Consider the following 22,617-nt stretch of genomic DNA (forward strand, 5'->3'; position numbering starts at 1 on the left):
ATAAATTTGCATAGTGCCTTATAGAACCAGGCACATAATAAGCTTTCAGTACACAATTGTTAGTACACATTTATTCAAGAAAACACAAGGTCAAACAGCTTTTTCTTATTTTGTGGGAAGAGTGCTTATTATAATTCCATCAAACTGATGAACATTCTCAAATCATGGCCTCATGTATATACTTAACTTTTAAAGTTGATTGATCTTCAATTTATGCCAACTCTTTGCCAGGATCATTAAGTGTGTCCTCAAAGAAGAGCAGAGCAAGCAGGTAGCTTACAGTTTTGGATTATGTATTATCTATACTTTCACAGTAAGGTGAAAAAAGAGACGTCATACTGTCTATAAAAAAATTTAAAGTTTAGTAAGAAGTTTGCCTCTTTAAGCAGTTCTTTTTGACCAGATAAAAGTCACATTTATTTTGAATTTTAATGTGTAAGATTGTGCCCTATATGAAAATAAAGGCGTACATATCCCTATATATAGTGCTTTATTTAGTAGGAGGTTTTTATGTGGCAGTGAATGAATACCAGTATAAATTGATTACATGGAAACAATGATTATTACTTTCATAATATTTTATGAATATATTAATTTCATAATATTCATAATATTTTAAAGGTGTAGTCCCTTCCTTGCTTTGTATGAACATAATAATAATAGAGGACAACAGGCATAGTCAAAACACTCGTCTGGGCCTCTAGACCTGGGTTCCGGTTTTGGCTTTGTTAACTAAATGGGGTGTGATCTTCAGCAAGTTACTACTTAGTGACTCATTATTGTTATTTTTTAAAACATCAGCATCTAGTGATATGGTAAATTTAAACATTTTTGAAATGTCTCAATACTCTACTTTTATAGAGTCTTTTATTTGTTTAGGCATTTCTAAAAGCACACTGTGGGTATCTTTTAGGCAGAAGGATAGAGAAGCATGTTGCATTAGAAAGTAAGGGGATGTTCCATCACCAGAGAGAGCATTGGTTGCAGTTATGTGTGTCATGGGAGGCAAAGGTAAAATTGTTGCAGCCAGTGGCTGGCTTGGTCTTAATCCTCAGTGATAGGAGTTAGAAACAGGGATGAAGCAGGGAGCTCTTAAAATGTTTTAAGGTGAAGAGTGACATTTAATGTTTTTGTTTCTTTAAGAACATGAATCTGATGGGCTTGTTCCTTCAGTGGCTCAGTGGGTGACTAGCTCTTGAACTACAGCACTGGCACTGGGGTAGATGACAGGGGGGTTGGGGAGCCTACAAGAAATACCGAAGAGTTAGAATCACAAAAACTCTGACTGAGGGAAGAGTTCAGTACAACTACTGAGCTCGACCTTCAGCACCTAGGATGAAAGTAGTGGTTTATTCCTAGACTTACTCCTAGTGGTAAGAATTTCATAATAGGTAGAGGTGACAAAAGACTGTGACGTGAAAGTTTTTCAACTTTGTCTTTAATTTTATTGCTTAAGAAAAAAAGAATGCATTCTTTGAATTTTGCAGCAACTAGCAAATGCTATAGTAGATAATCAAGATCTGATTATCAAATATCTAGATATTTGATACTATGAAAATTGGTAGCTCAATTGGTTCCACATTATTATTTAATTAAAAAATTTTTAAATGTGTAGTTTATTTAACTTTGTTCTCAAAAAGAAGAATTAAAAGAGAGAACAACTTCCCCAAAACACAAATTTATGAAAACTGAAGGAATGGACTCTGTATTAAATATTTCCAAAGAGTTCCTGAGACCAAAAATGGTGGCCCTTCTTTTCCAGCAGCTGGAATCCAAAAGATCTTGAAACCAATCCTGAAAAGCTTGCTCCTATGCAAGAAATCCTGGTGGCTTTTGAGAGGACGATAGAGAACTATTCTGGAAAATTTCAAGTGGTAGTAGAGGTGAGTCACTGATGTGAAGAATTTGTTCAGGGACTACAAATACTCATTTTCTCTTTCAAATTGAGTTTTTCTCTTTTAAATACATGTTCAGAAAAGGCAGTTTGAAAATCTTAGCCTTGTGTTCCAAAATTTTTTATAAATTGAAAGAAGTAGAGCAAATAGTATTCCTTCTTCCACACAAAAACAAACATGCTGAAATTTTAAGAAACAAAAACAAATAACACTGAATTTCAATGATACAGTCTTCAGCAACATTAGTGTTTTTTTAAGATAATGATGATGATACTGGGGAAAAACGTAAATAAATGCTGGATTTATACTTTGCATTTTTACTGTAAGATATACTTGGGTGAGATTTATAAAAATGTACTAATTTGTTTTGATTGATAACCTTTTTGATCATCAGAAGACATTCTTCTAGGACACGGGGGGCAAACAGGAGGCCCCCAGGCAGAATCCTGCCCTGCACCTTGTTTTATCCGGCTCAGCACCTTATTTCTACCTGGCGGCAGTGCTGAGCTCCCTCTTAACTGTTAAGGAGTAGTTACATTTACACAGCCCTAAAATTACGTTCGGTCCTTTGAAGGGAACTGTGAGGCTAATGTGGCCTCTGGTGAAAATGAGTCTGACACCCCTGTTCCAGGAGGAGTAGAGGATACCAGTGAGGAGGGTCTTCCTGCTCTGGACACTCTGGCTAAGTTCCCTCTGGATATATTTTGTTCAGAAACAGTGCGGGATTGACATAACTTTTCTGTAATAATTATATTGTTTTGGGGAGTGGGAAATATATGGTACAAATGTCCGAGGGTACAAAAGATATAAAGTGAATAGTCTCCTTCCCATTTCTGTACCTCAGTCATCCAGTTTCCCTAAGTAGGAATAACCATATTTATCAGTTTCTTGTATATTCTTATCAAAATATTTTATGCATAGATACAAATGTATAGGTGGTACATATTTTTAGTTGTTTTCATATTCTTACATACTACTCTTTAGACCTGGATGTAAGATTCTTTTCCCCCATCCGTACCTCAGAAAATTGGGAAGAAGTGTATTAATGTACATGATTTTACCTTTCTTCCTCCAAATTTAACATAGACATGTAGCATCCTTTCATCATACACTAATATGTAAGATTCTGTTAATTGTTTTAATGCTTTGTAATTTTGCCTTCGTGACTTAAAATCTAATTGCTACATAGTAACCTAATCATTTGCAGCAATGTAATTGGTAATCTCAGTTTTTTATGTTGTAGCTGCTATTTTTTCCACTAATTTCATTTTTTAAAAACAGCAGTCACTGTAGAAGGGCAAATCAGTACATGCATAAAATTTATGAAAAATACAGATAGCTTCTGAAATAAAATATTGGTGTGCATTTTAGTTTAACAGTAAGTGGTTGTTAACCAGGTACATATTAGTATCTGAAAAAGTGCAGGAAGTATTGTGGGGAGAGACAGGAAGTAGATAATGAGATAAAGGGGAGGATGTGCAAAGGTGGAGGAGAGTGTGGGGGGCGTCCAAGGAGCAGTTCTTAAAAATAGCCACTCACTGGATGGAATTGTGTTTGCAGTTGGGCTAGGACAAATTGATAACCTGAAGTGGTTGAATCACTTAGTTGGATTTCTCAAAGAGCTCTGCTTTCCAAGATTTTGGAAGATTAAATAAAAAAATGATGTTTTATTCTCTAATGATGTTTTATTAGTCATTAATTAGGAATATTAGGTGGCCTGTCATTTATTATTATTTCCTAACAGTGGCCATTATCTAAACTAGGGCACTTTTTCTATTAGTCTGTATCTGTTACCTTTTATCTTCACATTCATTTCAGGGCTTTTTTTCCCCCCAGTAAACCTGTTTATGTATGTGGCTTATTTACCATTTTTTTTCTCCACTGGAGATGTCCCATTAACATAGGAGTGATTTTTTAAAAAAACTTATATAGTACTGTTACATAAAAATAAAATTTCCTATTACATTTATTTGCCTGCTGATTGATTCCACCTATTTTTGTCCTTTCCCACTTTTTGTTATATTGATTTTTGTTCAGTTATATTTTGTATGTTTTGTCTAGTAAATTACACAATTCCAATAAATACATGCCAATTAAAACTTTAAATTGACAATCCCAATTTTCTTCAGTATCTGTAAAACATTAAAAACTTAGAATTCCTTTAGAATACAGGTTTTATTGTTTTTAGAGCAAAAACTGTGATTGGGTATGATTGGAGTTTCTACTTAGAAAGTTTCAGAAATGAAAATACTTCATCCACGTTAGATTGTGATGATAATATGTCAGCCATAGGTGCTTTTCAGCATTTCAGTTTAAACAATATTTTTTCAAGTTGAATTTCAAGTGATGTGTGAGGCTCTGGGCAAGTGTTGTTTTATGTATCGGATTGTGTGGAGAAACCAAAAACACATAGATTATAGATTTGAAAAGGGCAAAATACTTCTAAGTAGTAGGTTTTTGGATTCTTAAGTGTGATTTATTATACCATTTCCAGCTGAAGCCTGCCTTTTCAATTTTAATGGCAGTAATTTCGAAGTTGGTTCGTTCAAAAAGTACAGATTCATCTTTATAGGAACATATGAAACAGGACAGATCGAATTTAATAGGAATAGTAAATAATATTAATTTTAAAATATACTCTACCTAAATGGATGTACGTTTAACAGAAGTATATGCCCTTTATCACCTTCCTTCCCCTGCCCCTGGCAAGCAGTCTGTACATCCCAGCTTTGGGAAACTGAATTGTAAATGCCACAGAATAAGCAACTAAAATTCTCCCAACAGGCAGTGCATTTTTCTAAAGCATTTCAGTGAGCGGCCTGAAAAGAGAAAGAATGTTTTAATAACAGGGATGATGCTTTAATAGTGGAGGCAACACTCGCAGTATTCTATATTATGTTAACATTTCTTGGATACTTCTTTTGACTAGTTGGTGCATGGTGGTAAGGTTCAGAACTGAGGGAACTTGGTCTTGGTGTCAGCCCTGTAATTAATCCATGTTATTACTCAGTAGAGAAATCACATAACCTCTTTCCACTACAGTTTTCTCGTCAGTAAAATGAAAACTGAGCCCCTAAAGCCAAGAGCCTGGTGTTTGCAAGCCCTGTAAGAAATAATTCTCAGTTTTATTAGATGTAATCTGAGGTATTAACCTACTGATGGCTGATATTGGTTCTATGAAGAGTTAAATACTAATGTAGGCTAATAATCTTGGGCCTGTTACTTAACTCCTTGCAGCCTCAGTTTCATTCCCTGTCAAATTAGGGTAGTAATGTCTAAATTGTTTTTTTAATTTAAAATGCCATATATGTATATGTAATCTATATCATATCTGTGCAGTTTATAATAAATTATTCATATATAAAATTAAGTATTGATGCTAATGTTTATCATTGTAGTTACTAGGCAATTTTTGGTATTTTTCTGCTGATTACTAGACAATAGAATAAGTTTTCTGCTCTGGCTGGTGTGGCTCAGTGGACTAAGTGCTGGCCTACAAACCAAAGGGTCACTGGTTCGATTCCCAGTCAGGGCACACGTCTGGGTGGCAGGCCAGGTCTCCAGTAGCAGGTTCGTGAGGGGCAACCACACATTGATGTTTCTCTCCTTCTCTTTCTCCCTCCCTTCCCTTCTGTGTATAAATAAATAAATAAAATCTTTTAAAAAGAAGAATAAACTTTTATCACTGTTCTGTGGAATCCTATAGTGTCTTGAAACTTTGTGAACAGCTAGTTTACACCATGTTCCTATCACCTCCTCAGAAAGCCTGTTCCTAATGTTTATTTTCCCCTATTTCTAATCATCTCCAAAGTGCTTAACCTTTTATTTCTACTGATCTTGTCATTGCTGACCTTCCTTCTACTATACTTTATTCTACTTTTTAGAAATTATCTGGGCTTACCAATATCTTCCTTCTTACAAAATTATCTTTCTGCATTGCCGTTATCATTGAATCCTTGTTTCCCCTAGTCCCAACTAATATACAACCATGCATCTGTACCCAGTTGGTTTTTGGTAGTGGTCTCTAGTAGAAATGGCTCATTGCTTCACATTCAGATTTTATACCTCCTCTTTTTTCCTCCTAATTGCATTGGATTGCATCACTAGTACAACATTAAGTAATTTGGTATAATGTACATGTATACCTTGTTCCTAAAATTAATTACCTTCATTAAATAAAGAGAATATATTATATAAAATGTATATAGTCATATTAATTGAATATGAGACATTGCTGATTGTAAAATATACCTCAGTGTTATGGACTAATAAGAAAAAATTACACCATTAGTTGTAAGATGTGTTACTATTTCATAAATGTTAAAATATGAAGAAAATATAGCAGGATCAGTGAGATATGCAAGTATAATAGATAGTGTTTTTAGTCTTATTAAATTTTTTGTTAAAATGTCCATGTATTGTTGGCTTGATAGAAACTTTTCAAATTTGTGTTACTTTCATAGTTTCTTTGAGCTCTAAGTTACTTTTTGCTTCATTGCAGATATGTGCAAACTAATACTTTTTTTTCTTGGTCTCATTCTTTCCAAGTGTTTAATTCCTTTATGATAGTGTAACTTGATAATCTCTAGTTTCAAAATCTCACTCTGGCAGAAAGGTGCAGCATCATTTGAATATTTGAGATGGAAAACATTTTTCTTTTTTTAGGAAGGGTAAGCTGTATTGAAAGTTTCTCACCTCTTCTCCCACCGCACAGAGTTATATGTTAGCTGTACTCATGTACCAAATTCATGCTAGCCATGATGTGGTAGAGTCCTCCGACCTTGTACTGTCAGTTCACCTTCTATGAACTTTTTCTTATATATTTAAAAAAATTATTGTTGACATACAATATTTTATTAGCATATAATAGACTTTTGAAGCTTGAGGATTTTGCCTTAGTTTCTGTTGTTGTTTTTTTCTCTAAAGCTAAACAACAACAACAACAAATCCTTTAATTCTTTGTTGGTTTACTATTACCATATATTTCTCAGACCCTTATTAATTTACTTTATCATTGTCTCTAGATGAGAGACTTAGAAATCTCATTTACTTTGAGAGAACACTTACGTTGAGGTGGAGTGGAGCAGATATCTGTGAGTGTATATTAGTATTTTGCACACCTTAAAACTCTCAGTTGTGAGAAAAGTCACTCATTTTTATTTGGAAAAAGATAATTTCTGTGTACCATTGAGGGCTCTGCAACTCAAGGTTGACATCCAGTATTCTGTTAAGCCTGGATTGTCTTCTCAGAGACGTAGGGGTGTTTGTCCAGGAAATGAGAAAAATAAAAGCAATTAAAAAAACTGATTTTTTCTATCAACTAAAATATTTTAAGGACCTCACATTCTATGTGAACGATATAATAATAGAATAATGTTTAAAAATGTTAATTTAATGTCTTATGCAATGGACTATCCAGAAAGTACTCTTTGGCTAGTCCTTCTTTACTCATGATAATACTGAAACCCAATTAAACTGGTTGAAATGATTATCAAATACTCGTGCAGTTTATAGACTTTAGGAAGGCAGACTTATGAACTCCTGAACATGTATGTAAAATATGGGCACAATTTTTTTAAACACTTTCATAGTTTAAAAAATATATATTTTATTTATTTATTTTTAGAGAGGGGAAGGGAAGGAGAAAGAGTGGGAGAGAAACATCAGTGTGTGCTTGCCTCTCATGTGTCCCCTGCTGGGAACTGGCCCGCAACCCAGCCATGTGCCCTGACTGGGAATCGAACCGGCGACCCTTTGCTTCACAGGCCTGTGCTCAATCCACTGACCTACACCAGCCAGGGCACAATTTTTTTTTTAAGGAGAGGATCCTTAGCTTTCAGCATAGTCTCAAAGAAGTTAATAACCCCAAAGAAATTAATCCACTTCTACAGAGTTCTAGGTCAGCACTATTTTCTAATGTGCTCTCTATAGTGATATTGGTTGTAAATCATGAAATGATTTTGAAATCATTTTGAAGCTCAAACAAAGTATTTTGAGTATTTTGAAGCTCAAAACAAAAGTTTTTGAAGAGTATTTTGAAGCTCAAAACAAAGAAAATTTGATTCTGAGGTGTTACTGTGAGAAAACCAGCATTATTCAAGTGGTATATTTAAAACAATTATAACACTGCTCATGAACTACCCTGGGAATTCACTTTTAGGAAGTATTGAGTGTAAATGAAGATGGTATTACTGTATGGACAGAAAAAGGCATTAGAAAGCTGTGGATCCATATATGTTGGAAAATGCGAAGTATTAAAAATACGCTTTTTTTAAAACTTGAGTCATTTCATAATTGTGGTTTAAATTATTTTTCTAAAGAGTATACAGTGTTTTCCCAGGAGGTATCCAGGCATGTAATATGAAAAATAGAGACATTTATTGAAGAAGATGCAAAATACACAAAACATTGTACATAGGACAGGGCACCTCAGTCCCCTTCAAAGTAGGCACCTTGGGACCTCACACAGTTCACTTAATCACCATCAACTGCCCTGTTGTATTTTCCCACATCTCACTGATGGTCTGAAATCTCTTTCCTTTCAAAGATGATTTTAGTTTTTGGAAAAGCCAGAAGTTGCAGGGTGCCAAATCTGGGCTGTAGGGGGCCTGATCCACCTCGGTGATTTGATGTTTCACCAAAAAACTCTGCACGAGAGACGTGATGCATGAGTGGGTGTGCTTTGGTGATGAAGCTGCCAATCACCAGTTGCCCATAGCTTCAGCTTAGTTTCCATGGAGGAGTGTTTGAGCTTAACAGGAAATTTGATGCAGATTCGTTACCCTACTACCTCAGCCATTTTGCATGGATGCTCACATAGTACACATGTTCACTTAACGGCATCTCCTGCCCCCACTGAGTAGTACAGTGAAGTCATCATTGTTCACACATGCACATTCCAGTCCACTCTCCTTGGCTGCCAGGTTACATCAGTGTCATGCAAACTGTTCTCATATCAACAGTGGCTGGACTTTTTCCAGATAGACCTCGTATATACTTGGAAATAATAAATGTTACCTGGTATATTTGTGTGTGTGTGTGTGTGTGTGTGTGTGTGTAAATTATGTACTTTTTAATGTTCATGAGAATAATGAAAATATGTGATTTTTCTTTTATTATAGTGTATGCAGGATATGGGAAATACTAAAGCAAGACTACTGTATGAAGCCAATCTTCCAGAGAACTTTCGAAGACCACAGACAGATCAGTATCCTTTAATATTTCTGTATTGTGGGTTTGTAAAGAATGAACTCATTTCTACAGTTTATATTATAACTGTGTTTAGGAACATATGAACTTTATCACACTGTTGTTCACTAGAGATAGAACTTGATTTGTCCTTGGCTGTGCTTTGTATTTAGTAAATTTTTGTTAGGAATCTGGTAATACACGATCTGTGTATTGTTTTTAATGTAATGATTACTAAGTATAAACTTACGACTAATTCTTCTTGATCTTCAACTCTTGATTGGAGAGTTTATTGGAGATTTGATTTGTGAGCATCTTGACTATTTAAAAATTTTTTTTCCAAAGGGATTTATTTTCTTTGATCACCTTTACATAGTAATTATATTTATGTGAAGCATTTTGGCATGTATGCATTGAAAAGGCAAATTACATATTTAGTGGGAGTGCTGAATTAATTTATGCTAATTACTACTGACATTTTATCTTTACATAGGTTGCACAGTTATGTTACTTTACAGATCTGCTCTAATGAATGAGTATAATATTTTCTCACAGGTATTTAAGATGTTTTTCACATTTGTTAAAAATAAATATTTTTAACATGTTTACTTTTAGATCCTATAGAATTTTTAAAACTCGTATTGAAGTTTGAGAAAACACCTCATCAAAATTGCACTACTCTGTAAATAAGATTAATTACATAATTCATTATAGCTATTTGTGATTCCTTCCAAAGGTAACATTTGCAGCTTTGATGCTAAAATGTAGTTTCTAAAGATCAATTATATATTATCCATTTGTATATTAAAACAACTTGTGTGGTCAAACATGGAAAAAAGATGATCTTTTTTCTCACATGAGATACAGGCCATTATATAATATATATTTTCGCATTTATATGGGAACCTTTTTAGTTATAGTCACAGAGCTAGTATTTGTATTTGACCTATTCTGTTCCTACTCTCTGCTTCCATCCCACAAATTTGGTAGTCTGGTATTGAAGGCTATTTTTATTGTAGCATCATCCTAGGGTAAGAGTGGCAAGTGCATTTAAGGCAGAAAAAAATTGAGGAGAGGTGTTGTTAAGGTTGTGAGGAAACGTGTTATTTTAACGTTTTGGTGTGACAGTCTTGTGGGGTAAGTGGCAGTAGAAGTTATTTTCTAAATTATGAAGGGTTTTTTAATACTAAATAGAACAGTTTGGACCTCATTTTATTGGCCCAAAGAGTTGAAGGATTTGAAAAGCCTTGAAGGGTTTTAAAGCAGGAGAAAAATTGAAAACATTAACTTCTCCACAAGGAAGATTAGTTGAAGGAGATTTTGAAGTCAGAGAGAGAACATGTAGAATTCTAGTATAGCCCCGAAGTTAGCAGTAATGAAGATCTAAATTAAATGGTGGCATTGAGAATGGACAGCAGGAAATTGGGAAGATCAGGAAGAAATTTGGGAAAGTAGGAGTTATGGGATTAAGTTTAGATTGGCTTTATTTCTTAGAAAACCACTGAGCCAAGCCCAGATTTTCTAGTTTGGCAGAGGTTCTATGGAATTCAATGGAGAGAAGGAATTTAATACCAGATGTAGGTTTAAGAGTTAGAAATGAAAGATAATGAGCCATCCTTCATTACTTTGGGCAGGTTGAGGTGTCTGTTTGACACATACATAGAGATACCTATTTAATAGCTGGAAACATGAATTTGCATCCAGAAAAAAGGATGCTTATTTGATCTTTCAAAGTAAGTGTGACTACTTCTAAAGCATTTGCAAATTATGTTCATATTTATATGAGGTGTTAACCTCTTACTGTTCACAAAAAGATGATCTAATGGTCAGAAACTACTTAAAGAGGGATTTTTGTCTAAACAAATTTGAGATAGATAACCACTAATGATAAAAGTATATAAGATAATACCACTTAGACCATGAGACTGGCCCCTAAATCTGATGTAATGCCTTAAAAAATTCTTTTTAAACCTTAGCTAATAGCGATAGCACTTTTATCCCTTTGTTTAATTATGAAACACTGTGAGTTGGAGGTCCTATTAGGGAGACTAGAAAGAAAACCGTTGCCTGTATTTCGTGAACCATTCTAAATCTCAGAGCTCTTTTAAAAAGCCTAACATTTCTAACTATATTTAAGTCAATAAAACTGAGTAAAACTCACATAATGTGGGACCTCATAGCATTCTTAACAAATTTTTTTCACCTTTCAACAGCTTTACAATTACAAAAGTTATGCAAATGCTGCTGTGAAAGTATAATTTCTCATGAGAGATGTGGTTAATTATAGGCTGCATGTACTAGTGCATGACAAAGGATAAAGCTTTACATTATTAGGATATTTCATCTTATCTAAAACTTTAATTACTTCAGCTCCATGAGATCTTTTGTGCACCAAAACTAATCAGCAGTTCTCCTTTGAGTTTTTGAAAGTTTTATTGCTGTCAGTGCTGTCTCTGAAACTGAAAGATTTTCTTTGTGGGAGTGGATATTAATTTAATTGTCTTTAAATGGTATCTTTAAAGAAAGGAAAAAATACTAAAATATGAAAAACATTTGTTAAAGATAGAATACATAGAAACATAAATTTTCTGGGCTTATAATAGTACCATTTGTTAGTTTTGAGGATGGGGACAGTTACAGGTTGTGTACTGAGTGTTTTGTAACTATAGGCCTGGGGAAGATTCTGGGGTATTTTGTTCTTGTCTGCTTGCTAGATCCCAGATTGACCACTTAAACTTGAATTGTTGTTAATACATGCCTTATCTCGATTCCCTGAAAATACTACTATTCTATTTCTATTTTTTTGTTTGTATTCTTTCTTTTTTTGGTTGTGTATATCAGTATAACTAAATTGAATGTCTCAAATGAGACCTGGAGACTGGAAAATGAAGATAAGTATTTCCTAACTCCAAATTCATTGATTTATTTGTTGTTGTTCCTCATTTGCTCATCTATTTAAACTTGGCACATGCAATCTGTCTTAGCACTTAACACAGTAGTTGTCCATTTCTGCCCTCTACATTGGGCACTATGTTTTAAAATATTGTCAAAATATTTATTAATAATAATAGCTAAAAATTAAATAGCACTGACTGTATACCCTGCACTCTTATTTCTTCATATACACTGGATTATTTATATGCACTAGCTTATTTTATTCTTACAATAATCCTGTGAGATGAATTTTAGTGCTATCTTTATTTTAAATGTGAGGAAGCTGATATGTAAAAGTATATAAAAATAAAAGCTAAATTTCCTTATTGATTATTTATGTGCTAAGTGCTTTATATGTATTATTCCCCACACTTAATACCTGTGAGATGAGTATGATTTTTTTTTTTTTTTTACATATCTAGGTTTGGGTTTAGTAGATTAGCTAAAACTTCAAGGTCACAGTAACTGCCAGTTAAATAGCAAGTGCCTACTGGTACCAGAAAGGATATACATTGGATACCACCTTCATTTGGAATTAGTTTACCTTAAAAGTCTATCAAATTGTTTATACAGTAGTCCTCTCTTATCCGTGGTTTCACATTCCGCAGTTTTAAGTTACTCAAAGTCAACCATGGTCCAAAAATTAAATGGAAAATTTCACATACTTTGCGAGACAGAGAAAGAGGGGAGGGGGGCAGAGGCCATGTTCACATACCTTTTATCACAATTTGTTTTAATTGTTCTGTTGGTTATTGTTAATCACTATGCCTATCTTATAGTTAAACTTTATCATAAGTATGTATGTATGTAAGTATAGAAAAATGTATGTCTAGGGTTTAGTACAATCTGCAGTTTCAGGCATCCACTTGGGGTCTCAGAACACATCCCCCTTGGATAAGGGGGAAACTGCTGTAATGACAGTTTGTAGAAACAAAGATTCTCTATAAATCCAGGTTGGCAGTTCTTTGACCTCTAGTGTTGGAGTAGAATTCAGGAACCAGTAACTACAGGCCCATGAGCCAGCTCCTGATTTTATAATGAAATTTGTTAGATTGTAGCCATGCCCATCCATTTATGAATTTTCAGTGGCTGCTTTGGAGCTTCAAAGGCAGAGTTGACTGGTTGCAACATAGACTAATTATCCTGCAAAACTTAAAATGTTTACTATCTGGCCCTTTGAGAAAAGTTTGCTGATCCCTGGAGTAAAATATTGTTTCTTTAGGTGACTTAACAATGAAGAATTGGTGTGTATTTGGGACCTTGTACAAAAACGTATAAACATATTATTGCTATAAGGGACATATAGGAACTGAGAGTAATCAAGGACATGGCATGTTCTCTAAATCACAGCCTTTTCTCAGGTGACTCTCATGGAATTCAAAAAATTCACTTAGTGGTGTACTTTGCTCCTTAAAAAAGTAATGCTTGATGTTAATAATTAGAAAGATCTTAGTAAATTCTCCTGCCCTAATGCTTTGTTTTTATTTTAGTTTGTTTTCAAGTCCTTAAGAAACATCATTTTTTGTCTGAGACGGTTTTTTTAAATATTGCTTACGTCTTTGATAATTTCTAAGAGTTTCCTATAAACAGAACTTATACTTAAATGTTAAATTGTGTATATAAGAAACAGTAAGTATATATTAAGATTTCACTGATACCTGTTATTTTTGAAATTTACAACATACAATTTTATGAGTTGTTAGTATTGTTTTGACTCCCAGGGATTGTATACACTTAAAGTGTTTGCCTTTTTCAAATTCAGAATTTATAAAACCATTGTAGTTTTCAGGATTTTAGTTTTATTCTTGGTGGTTAAATTATTTTATATACTGTGTTTTTAACTTTAATAATAATAACTATTATTTTGATCACAAACACTGATCTTTTCTCTGCTATAATCATTTCATAAAAGCAGTGACATCATTTCAAGCTTTAATGTGTAGTACACATTAACCAATATTCCAAATAAACTGTTGAAGAAAGAAAAATATCAGTGTGATTTCTCCTCCCAGATATTTAAACATAAAAATTATGCTCTTAAGAATTTGGATTTCCAAAAATTTCCTTTAGTTAACAAAAGCTGTATAGACATTATGTTATATATATAATTTTAAAAATATTTGTGTTTTTAAAACAGTATATTTCATATCATCTGGAGTGAAAATGGTATCAGTCTAAGTAAATTCTTTTTTCTCTTATTTGTGGAGGTAAATAGTTGTCTCAACAATGGAAATTATTCAGTTCATCCACATTCCTACACCTCATTCAAAGGACTAGCTTTTTTGATTGGAGCAAACTTAACATTTAGCTGATTTACATGTAAAATAAGTTATGTAAAAATAACATTGCACTTTATGAAAATCTTGGCATACTTAATTTTTTGCTATTGAGTTGGCTGCCAAAATGCTCACGTATAAACAAGGAACCTTTTGGTAGCTGTGGGGCCTTTCACTTGGAAGGGTCTCCGCCTAGAAAATGAAGTTGCCTCCATCTGTGACACGCTTCTCTAGATTTTAAGGCATGTCTTATCAGTACCAGAAAATAACCGACTGATTCACAGATGAACCTGTGATGACCAACAACATTCTGAAAATGCAGATATCAGACTAATTTGTTGTTGTTGTTGTTGTTGTTCAGGTACAGTCATCTACATTAAGAAACCCCCCACCGTTCCCTGCCCACCCAAGCCGTCTCCATCGCCTTGTCCTGATTCCACCTCCTCTTGGTTTTGTCCAGGTGTCCTTTATAGTTGTTCTGAAAGTCCTTCCCCCTTTCCCTTCATTATCTTCTCCTACCTCCTCTCTGGTTACTCTCAGATTGTTGTTCATTTCATTGTCTCTGGTTATATTTTGCTTACTTGTTTGTTTTGTTAAATTTTGAATCGCAACTTTCTTTGTACTGTAGAATTCCAGAGAGCTTTTTAAACTTTCTGTGCCCAGTTTTAGTTGTAAGTGGCACCTAGCTTGTAGGTTGTTAAGAGGAGAAAAAAGATAAAGTACCTCTAAAATAGTCAGGGTTGTAGAAAACTATCTTTAAAAGGCAGCTTTCAGTCATTCAGCTTACTTAGTAAATTTAACGTTTAGATTTCCTGTCTTGCCATTATGAAAGGCCTTTGAGGGCTTTCACAAGGCCCCAACTTTATTATATCCACTGCATGGTGGTCTGTCAACTCTTTTCGTTACCTGTTACTTCAACTGTCGATTTAAAAGGCTTTCTATTAACTACTGATGTGGACTTAGTGACTGAAAATGTATTGTTTTATTGCTTTGGGAAACTCTTGAGCAGAAGAATGTTTCAGTCTGGGAATCCACAGAGACTGTATTTCGGTGTTACTCATTTCCTTCATAATTGTATGTATTTTATGCATTAAAGATCAGTATTCCAGGAAGGAGCCCCTGAATATCATAAAGCAGTGATTGAATGGCAAGAGAAGTCGTGTATGTCAGATAACCCAGAACACTCAAGTCCCACTAGAAGTGGCTGACTCAAGAGAGAAGACTGCTTTTCAAAAAAACTAAAGGCAACTTCAAAAAAATTGAATAGTACTAACCTTGATTTTAGCTTCTTCATTCCTCTAGATTTGCTAGGAAAAAAATTGGCCATCACTCAGACAGGGGCAGCCATGTATGTTTGGAAAGAACATAAGTAGTAAAATCACCATTGTTTAATTTTCCCAAGTGGAAATAATATGCACATTACTGGGTTGTGGAAGGATTAAAGGAAAGAAACTGTGGACAACATGTATACACAATGTCTGCTGCACTATTGGTACTATACAGGTTTTAGTTTCTTATAGTGAAAATCCAAAATGAACCTTAATTGAATTTAGCATTTGGTAGAGGTACAGTAGAGAGCTGAGGAGTGTTGTGGAATTGAGAAATGTGGTTACCCCCCGCCCCCCATCAGAATTGGGTAGGTTGTTTTTATTCAATGGGGAAACTTTCCTAAACAGACTTTTTTGGTTTAAAGAAAAGTAGGTTTTAGAATTCAGTTGAAGAAACAGTGTTAGAGGAAAGTATAGACTGGGGAGTGGGAAGATTGAATTCAGAGTTTAGACTTGGTAGAGGGAAATGACCGAAGGGGAGTATACACAGCACTGAGCTCATGCTTTTCCTTAAGTTATGTGTTTTCAGAGCAGTGGAATTTTTCATCAGAGATAAATATGAAAAGAAGAAATACTATGATAAAAATGCGATAGCTGTTACAAATGTAAGTAAAATCTTCTCTCTCACCAATTTAAGTGTAATAGATCTTGGACTTTTAACATACAATACAGTTTATTAATTGTAAAAATATTAGAGTTACATACTTTATAAAACTCGAATATTGGATTTTTGTCACATATGTTAATGAGCTCCCTTGAAGCAGAGCTTTTTATTTTATTTTTTTCAGATTTTCTTTATTTATTTTTAGAGAGGGAGGAAGGGAATGAAAGAAACATCAGCATGTGAGAGAAACATTGATAGGTTGCCTATTGCATTCCCCCAAGAGAGGGCCTGGCCCGTAGCCTAGGCATGCACTCTGACAGGGAATCCGGCCAGCCAACTTTTGGCTTGGGGGATGAAGATAAACCCACTGAGCCACACCAGCCAAGGCCTGAAGCAGAATTCTTGATTTAGAAAGAAGCATGTTCTGAGTCTAATAACTGCCAAAATGGCATTTAATTAAGTTAATTTTATGATATTTATAAGAGATAAAGCCACTACTAGGCAAAAGGAGAAAATTATTTTACTCCACTCTGGGGAATTTATAAAAAAATAAAGAAGGCAAATTTATCCTCCCCTCAGGGAGGACTTTGATGGATCTACTAATTGGTTATTATTAAGCCTTTTGATAACTTATATTATCAAGCCTCTTGAAACCTTACTGTAGTGATCAAATGTTATATCACTGTTTTTAAAATTTTTATTATATTTTCCCAAATAAGTTAATTACAATTTAAGATTAATTGTTTTTTATTGGTAAAGTCATTATTTTGACCATTGATTTCTTGATTCATAAGCAAGGTATGTATAAGTAAGTTAATATTGTGGTTAAGCAATTTATAAACGATAATTTTATCTCATTTTATATGCAAGCTGGCTTTTTTCAGTCAATATGAAGAAGCAATATACTAAAAAAATTGATCAATACTAACAAAAAGTAGGGATGTTTTAGTATATTGTCTTTGACCATGAAAAAAACCTTATTAAAAAATTTAACATAGTATTATGCATAATTTGGAGTGAAGATACCCTGTGTGTGTAGTGTTTGGGCTGCATTTACAATGAATAATGAATGTAAGAGAAAATCTTTTGAAAGATTGATAAAAATGGACAGTGTTGAGAATGATATTTAGAATATCCATAAAACAAAGTTTAGTTACTACATTATGGGGAAAAAAGGACTGACTTTAAAATATAAGCAATGTATTTTTATACAAAACTTTTAAGAAGCCTTTTTAGTATATTTTACAAAATATACTGCTTTCCATTAAACATCCTTTTTAATATCCTAAAATTTTTAAACTTTTTAAGTTGAATTTATTGGGGTGACATTGGTTAATAAAATAATACAGGTTTCAGGTGCGCCGTTCTCTAATACATCATCTGTGTGTTTTGTTGTGTTTACCGACCCAAGTCAGTTTTCCTATTACCATTTATATCCCCTAAACCCTCTTCAGTGTCTCTGCACCCCCTAAACATTTTTTATTATATCTGTATTTATGGTTTTTTTCTTCATGGCAACAATTTAGAGATTATTTTTATGAGTAATATACATAAAACAGTTTTATCTTTCAGTAATAGTTTTTGTTAAGAAATTATTTCCCCCCCTCAGGTATGATAGTAGTAATTAGTATATGTAGTTAAGGGAAATTCTTCACTCACAAAAGATGTGTTCTGGAATAAAATGTTTAGAGATCAACTGTCATGATATCTATAACTCATTTTTATTTTTTCTATTAACGACATTTAATATAGAAATTAAGTTATACAAACACATCTAAAATAACCTAGCATAAAAAATATATATTAATGTGGAAATACTGCTTCCTCCCACTCTCATGTTTATTGCAGTAACTTTATTCAAAATCTTTACATGCATCTTTAATATCAGTGTCTTGTCATCACTAGAACCATTTTTTTGAGTTACCTAAGTTTTTAAAATTAAAAATACTGTAAAATTATGGTTGATATACTAGTTTTAGGTGTACAACATAATGATTAGACACAGAACTTACAAAGTGATTACTCTGGTAAATTGAGTACCCGTGTGACAAAATACATATCGTTATTGCAGTATTGCTGACTGTATTCTCGATGCTGTACTTCACATTCCTATGACTCTTTTTGTAACTGGCATTTTGTATTTCTTAGTTTCTTTCTGTTTTTTACTCATTTCTCAATCTCCCTACTACCTTGTAGCCATCAGTATGTTCTCTTTATCCATGTATAAATTCATTTTTAATTTCTTTAAAATTTTTTTCCCTGAGGAGTCATGAGGATGTTTCATTGGTTTTGGTTGGAATGTTTTAAAGATTGTTTCGTGTGTGTGTGTATACACACACACACACACACACACATATGTTATTTTTTAAATTTTTATTTAACTTATTTATCTTTAGAGGGGAAGGGAAGGAGAGAGGGAGAGAAATATCAATGTATGGTCGCCTCTCGTGCGTCCCCTGCTGGGAACTGGCCTGCAACCCAGGCATGTGCCCTGACTGGGAATTGAACTGCTATTCTTTGGTTCACAGGCCTATGCTCAATCCACTGAGCTACACCAGCCAGGGCGTATATAAGTTATTAATGTGGGGCAGGGGCAAGGTGCATACATCACAGAGTGGGGGCTCACACAACAGGGACTGGGGAGGGGCAGGGGCTGCACACAGTACTACGCAAAAACAGCCATATCTAACGGGGTAATGAAATAATGAAATAATCACACTGGGTCCCAGCTGGGAAGCGTATCCGGGTAAGATGAGACCCTGAGGCCAGGAGGTCAAAGAGACGGGGCTCTGAGGCAGAGGCTGCGTGGGTGGCATCCTACTGGTGGTGGTACAGGTGAGAGTGGATGTGAGAGTGCTGGTGGTGATGGGGGTTGCATTGAGCATCTGCAGCTGGGCAGTGGGTCATTGCCCAGGGCTGCCACCTTTCTTTATGCTGCCTCTCAGCTGCCAGATGCTCTACATAGGACATGTCAGGGCACAGAGCTGGCCCAGTGGCCAGCGCCAGACATTCCCTCCGGAGTGGCCCCGTGCTCAGATGAAAGGAGAAAAGGTGCAGGCCAGCTCGGCCAGGCTGCAGAACCAGGCCCCCATGTTGGGGAAAGGGATCCAGGCCTGGCCCAGGAACCCTGTACAGTGGTTCCAGCTCACTGGGTTTCACCTTGAAGTCAGGCTTGAGGCTGTCACGGAGGATTCCTTCAGGGGTTCCCACTGCCTCTCCCAGAATGCTGGGTCACTTCCATGCATGGCTGGGACATTGTAACCTAGGAGTCCTTGGTCCATTGCCCCCTGAGGCATGTAGAACAGATGGTTGCAATTGCCAGGATATGTGGCGTGGGGCTGGGCATGTTCACTGAGAGTACACAGGGCTGGAGTGTCAGGACCCAGGTAGGGGGCACCATAGCCACAGCACTGCCCAGCTCAAATGGAGGGCAGTGGGGCCCAGGGCTGAGAGATGGACATTCCACTGGAGCATGTCCCTCCTGAGCCAACTTAACACTCTGTTACAGCTTGCGCTCCTTGTGCTTCTGCTCCTTTTCTTCTTGTACACTGCTCGGCCCTATGTATAACCCATTTTTAAGTAGTTCAGTGAATCCTGGCAGTTCTGTGTGTGTAGCCTAAACAAATGTGGCACACTGTTAAGGTTTAGTGAGTATTAGTGACACAGATATTTTGTAATTTTTTACATGATTTTGTAGGTTTGAAAATAAAATGTTTAAGGTAAAACATTGTATACTCTTGAGTTTATATTGCTAACATAATGAAAATTCAGAAAAGTTCACAAAAATCACATTCAACCCACAGGAAAATATACTTTACCTATTCATGTATAAGCAAGGTCTTGATTCTTTAAAAGTTTATATTCCAGTAATTTTAAAGTATTTCTTCCTTTATTGTGGCAGTCAGTGTGCAAGTTATTAATCCTATATATTATTAAGAATTACATTATTTATTTATATTCTGTATTTTGTCTTTAGTAATAGATTGAACATTCATTCAAATAATTTTTTATTATTTATTGGTCACAGTGTCCTAGGATACTGAAATAAAGAGGACATGACCTTTGCTTTCAGAGAGATTTAATTTCATAGTGGGGATGAGACCAGGTTAAAAAAATAAATATGAGACAGAATATAAGTATTCTGTTAACAGTGGTATCCAACCTTTTGGCTTCTGGCCCACACTGGAAGAAGAGTCGTCTTGGGCCACACAGTGAATGCATTGCAACACATAATTACAAAAAATATCCCATGGTGTTTTAAGTAAATTTATGATTTGTGCTGGGTCACATTGACAGCCATCCTGGGCTGCTGCAAGTTGGACCCTCCTGAATTTCTTACATTTTAGATACTTCAGGAGTAGTAGGACACTTAAGGGGATCTCTAAGGAGGGGCAATTTGAATATTAGTTGTAGTCTGATGAAGAGATTACCTGAATGGCTATGAAGCTTTATATGACTGTTACCCCTACATTAAATGACTTGAAATTGCTTTACCTTTATAGTTTTTATGTATGATTTTACATATTTTCTATCTCCTCTTAATTTAGCTGTCATTTTTTAGTGATGCCAGTAAGAAAATAGTTCTTACTATTTTCTTATTTTAAATAAGAGTAAGGGCATAAAGGTGACCCTGCTCCCTCTCTGTGGAAGACAGTAATTTTTTAATCCTTTAAAAAAACTGATAAATTTCTTGCCCTTCTGAACATAAACATTTCAGAATATTGTGGCAAAATACAAAAAAAGTACCATAAACTGTAGCAGAGTGGTGGCAAAGAGTTTGCTGATTTTCCTAAAATATTCCCTCCTGCCTCCCAGGCTATTTAATGTGTTTATGAGCTAAGCCTTACATGAACCCATCATGTAGAGTATAAAAGGAGCTAGAGTGGTACTTCCTTTTTTCTCTAGGTACTTGTTTGACTGGTGAGGAGTGGCTTCAGAGAACTGTTAATAAACATGGTGTGTGGTCATATAAACATTATACGTTTGAGAAAGTAGGAGACTTATATGAGGGGTGAAGGCCCAAAAAACAAGAATTGTCTTCTGGAGGGCGGGTCACTTGTAGTACAGGCTTCTCTGTTAGGTGAGTATTCTAGGAACCCATCTGTGTCAGAGTTACCAGCTGGTGTTGTGAGAGGCTGCATTTGGCTTCAGTGAATTTGTTTTTGAAGACTCTTTCAATGCATTTGCCCTTTTCATGTGGATGATGTGAATAATGTGTGACAGTAATTTTCTTACTTGTTGGGGAAAAAATGCAGCAGAAAATGTTGTTATGCTACAGACAGCTTACAAAGAAGCTGCTCTGAGTAAAACACAAGTTTATGATTGGTTTTCTTGTGTTAAACGAGGCAAAATCTCAATTGACAATCGGCCTCATTCTGAGTGTCCCTCAACCAGCTGAACTATGGAAAATGTGGTAATAATCCATCAAGCCATCTTGGAAGACCACTGTCCAGACTATTGATGAACTTGTGGAGTTGACTGGGGTGTTGTTGAGTTGTCAGCAAATTTTATCTAAAGTTTTGGGCATGAAGTAAGTTTCAGCAAAAATTCATGCCTCACTTGCTCACACCTTAACAAAGAGATAAATTGCTTGACTATATTGCCATGCTTTTTTTAAAAATACTAATTTTATTTTTTTAAAGTTATACATTTGATTTCTATACAACCCAGAAATGTATTTATTTATTTTTTAGAGGGAGAAAGAAGAAGAGATACATCAGTGTGTGGTTGGCTCTCAAGGGCCCCCTACTGGGGACCTGGCCTGCAACCCAGGCATGAGCCCTTACTGGGAATTGAACTGGTGACCCTTTGTTTTGCAGGCTGGTGCTCAATCCATTGACCACACCAGCCAGGGCTACATGCTCTGCTTTGAAGGGCACTTGGAAGCTGACCCTGATTTTTTTCCCCAAGTAATAACCAGAGATGAATCTTGGTGCTGTGGTCATGACCCCAAAACAAAATAGCAATCTAGCCAATGGAAAATTGTCACTTCCCCATTACCCCAAAAAGCATGACAAGTGAAGTCAAACATGAAAAAAATCATCTGTTTCTTTGACGTGATAAGGTTGTGCACTTGGAATTTGTTTCTCTGGATGAAATGGTCAACCAAAGTTTTTATCTGGAAGTTTTGAGAGGGTTGTGTCATGATTTGCAGAAGAAATGCCCTGTGTTGTGGCAGACAGGTCATTGGTTCTTCCACCACGACAACGTACCTGCCCACACTGCGCTGAGTGTTCAGCAGGTTTTGACCACAAACGGCATGACTGCCATGCCCCACTCTCTCTTTTCATCCAGTCTCATCCCAAGTCACTTTTTTTTGTTTACTTAATGAACAAAGTCCTCGATTGTAAATGTTTTGCCAACGTGGAAGAAAAAAAATGGCAGAAGCACTA

The 22,617-nt window shown here is 35.3% G+C and overlaps 1 protein-coding gene across 3 annotated transcripts in view; it reads left to right on the top strand.

Annotated features, from left to right (window-relative positions):
• Positions 1–22,617, top strand: part of SMAP1 (small ArfGAP 1) — a 151,982-nt gene that overhangs the window by 58,935 nt on the left and 70,430 nt on the right. For all 3 annotated transcript variants that reach the window (XM_037158696.2, XM_037158699.2, XM_053663998.1), the window contains exons 3-4: positions 9,017–9,102; positions 16,151–16,226. In XM_037158696.2, coding sequence (XP_037014591.2) covers positions 9,017–9,102; positions 16,151–16,226 — 162 coding nt within the window. The remainder of the gene's footprint in view (positions 1–9,016; positions 9,103–16,150; positions 16,227–22,617) is intronic.

The sequence above is a fragment of the Artibeus jamaicensis genome, unplaced genomic scaffold, assembly GCF_021234435.1.
Source record: "Artibeus jamaicensis isolate MK-2021 breed Jamaican fruit bat unplaced genomic scaffold, CSHL_Jam_final contig_1127, whole genome shotgun sequence".
Lineage (NCBI taxonomy): Eukaryota > Metazoa > Chordata > Mammalia > Chiroptera > Phyllostomidae > Artibeus > Artibeus jamaicensis.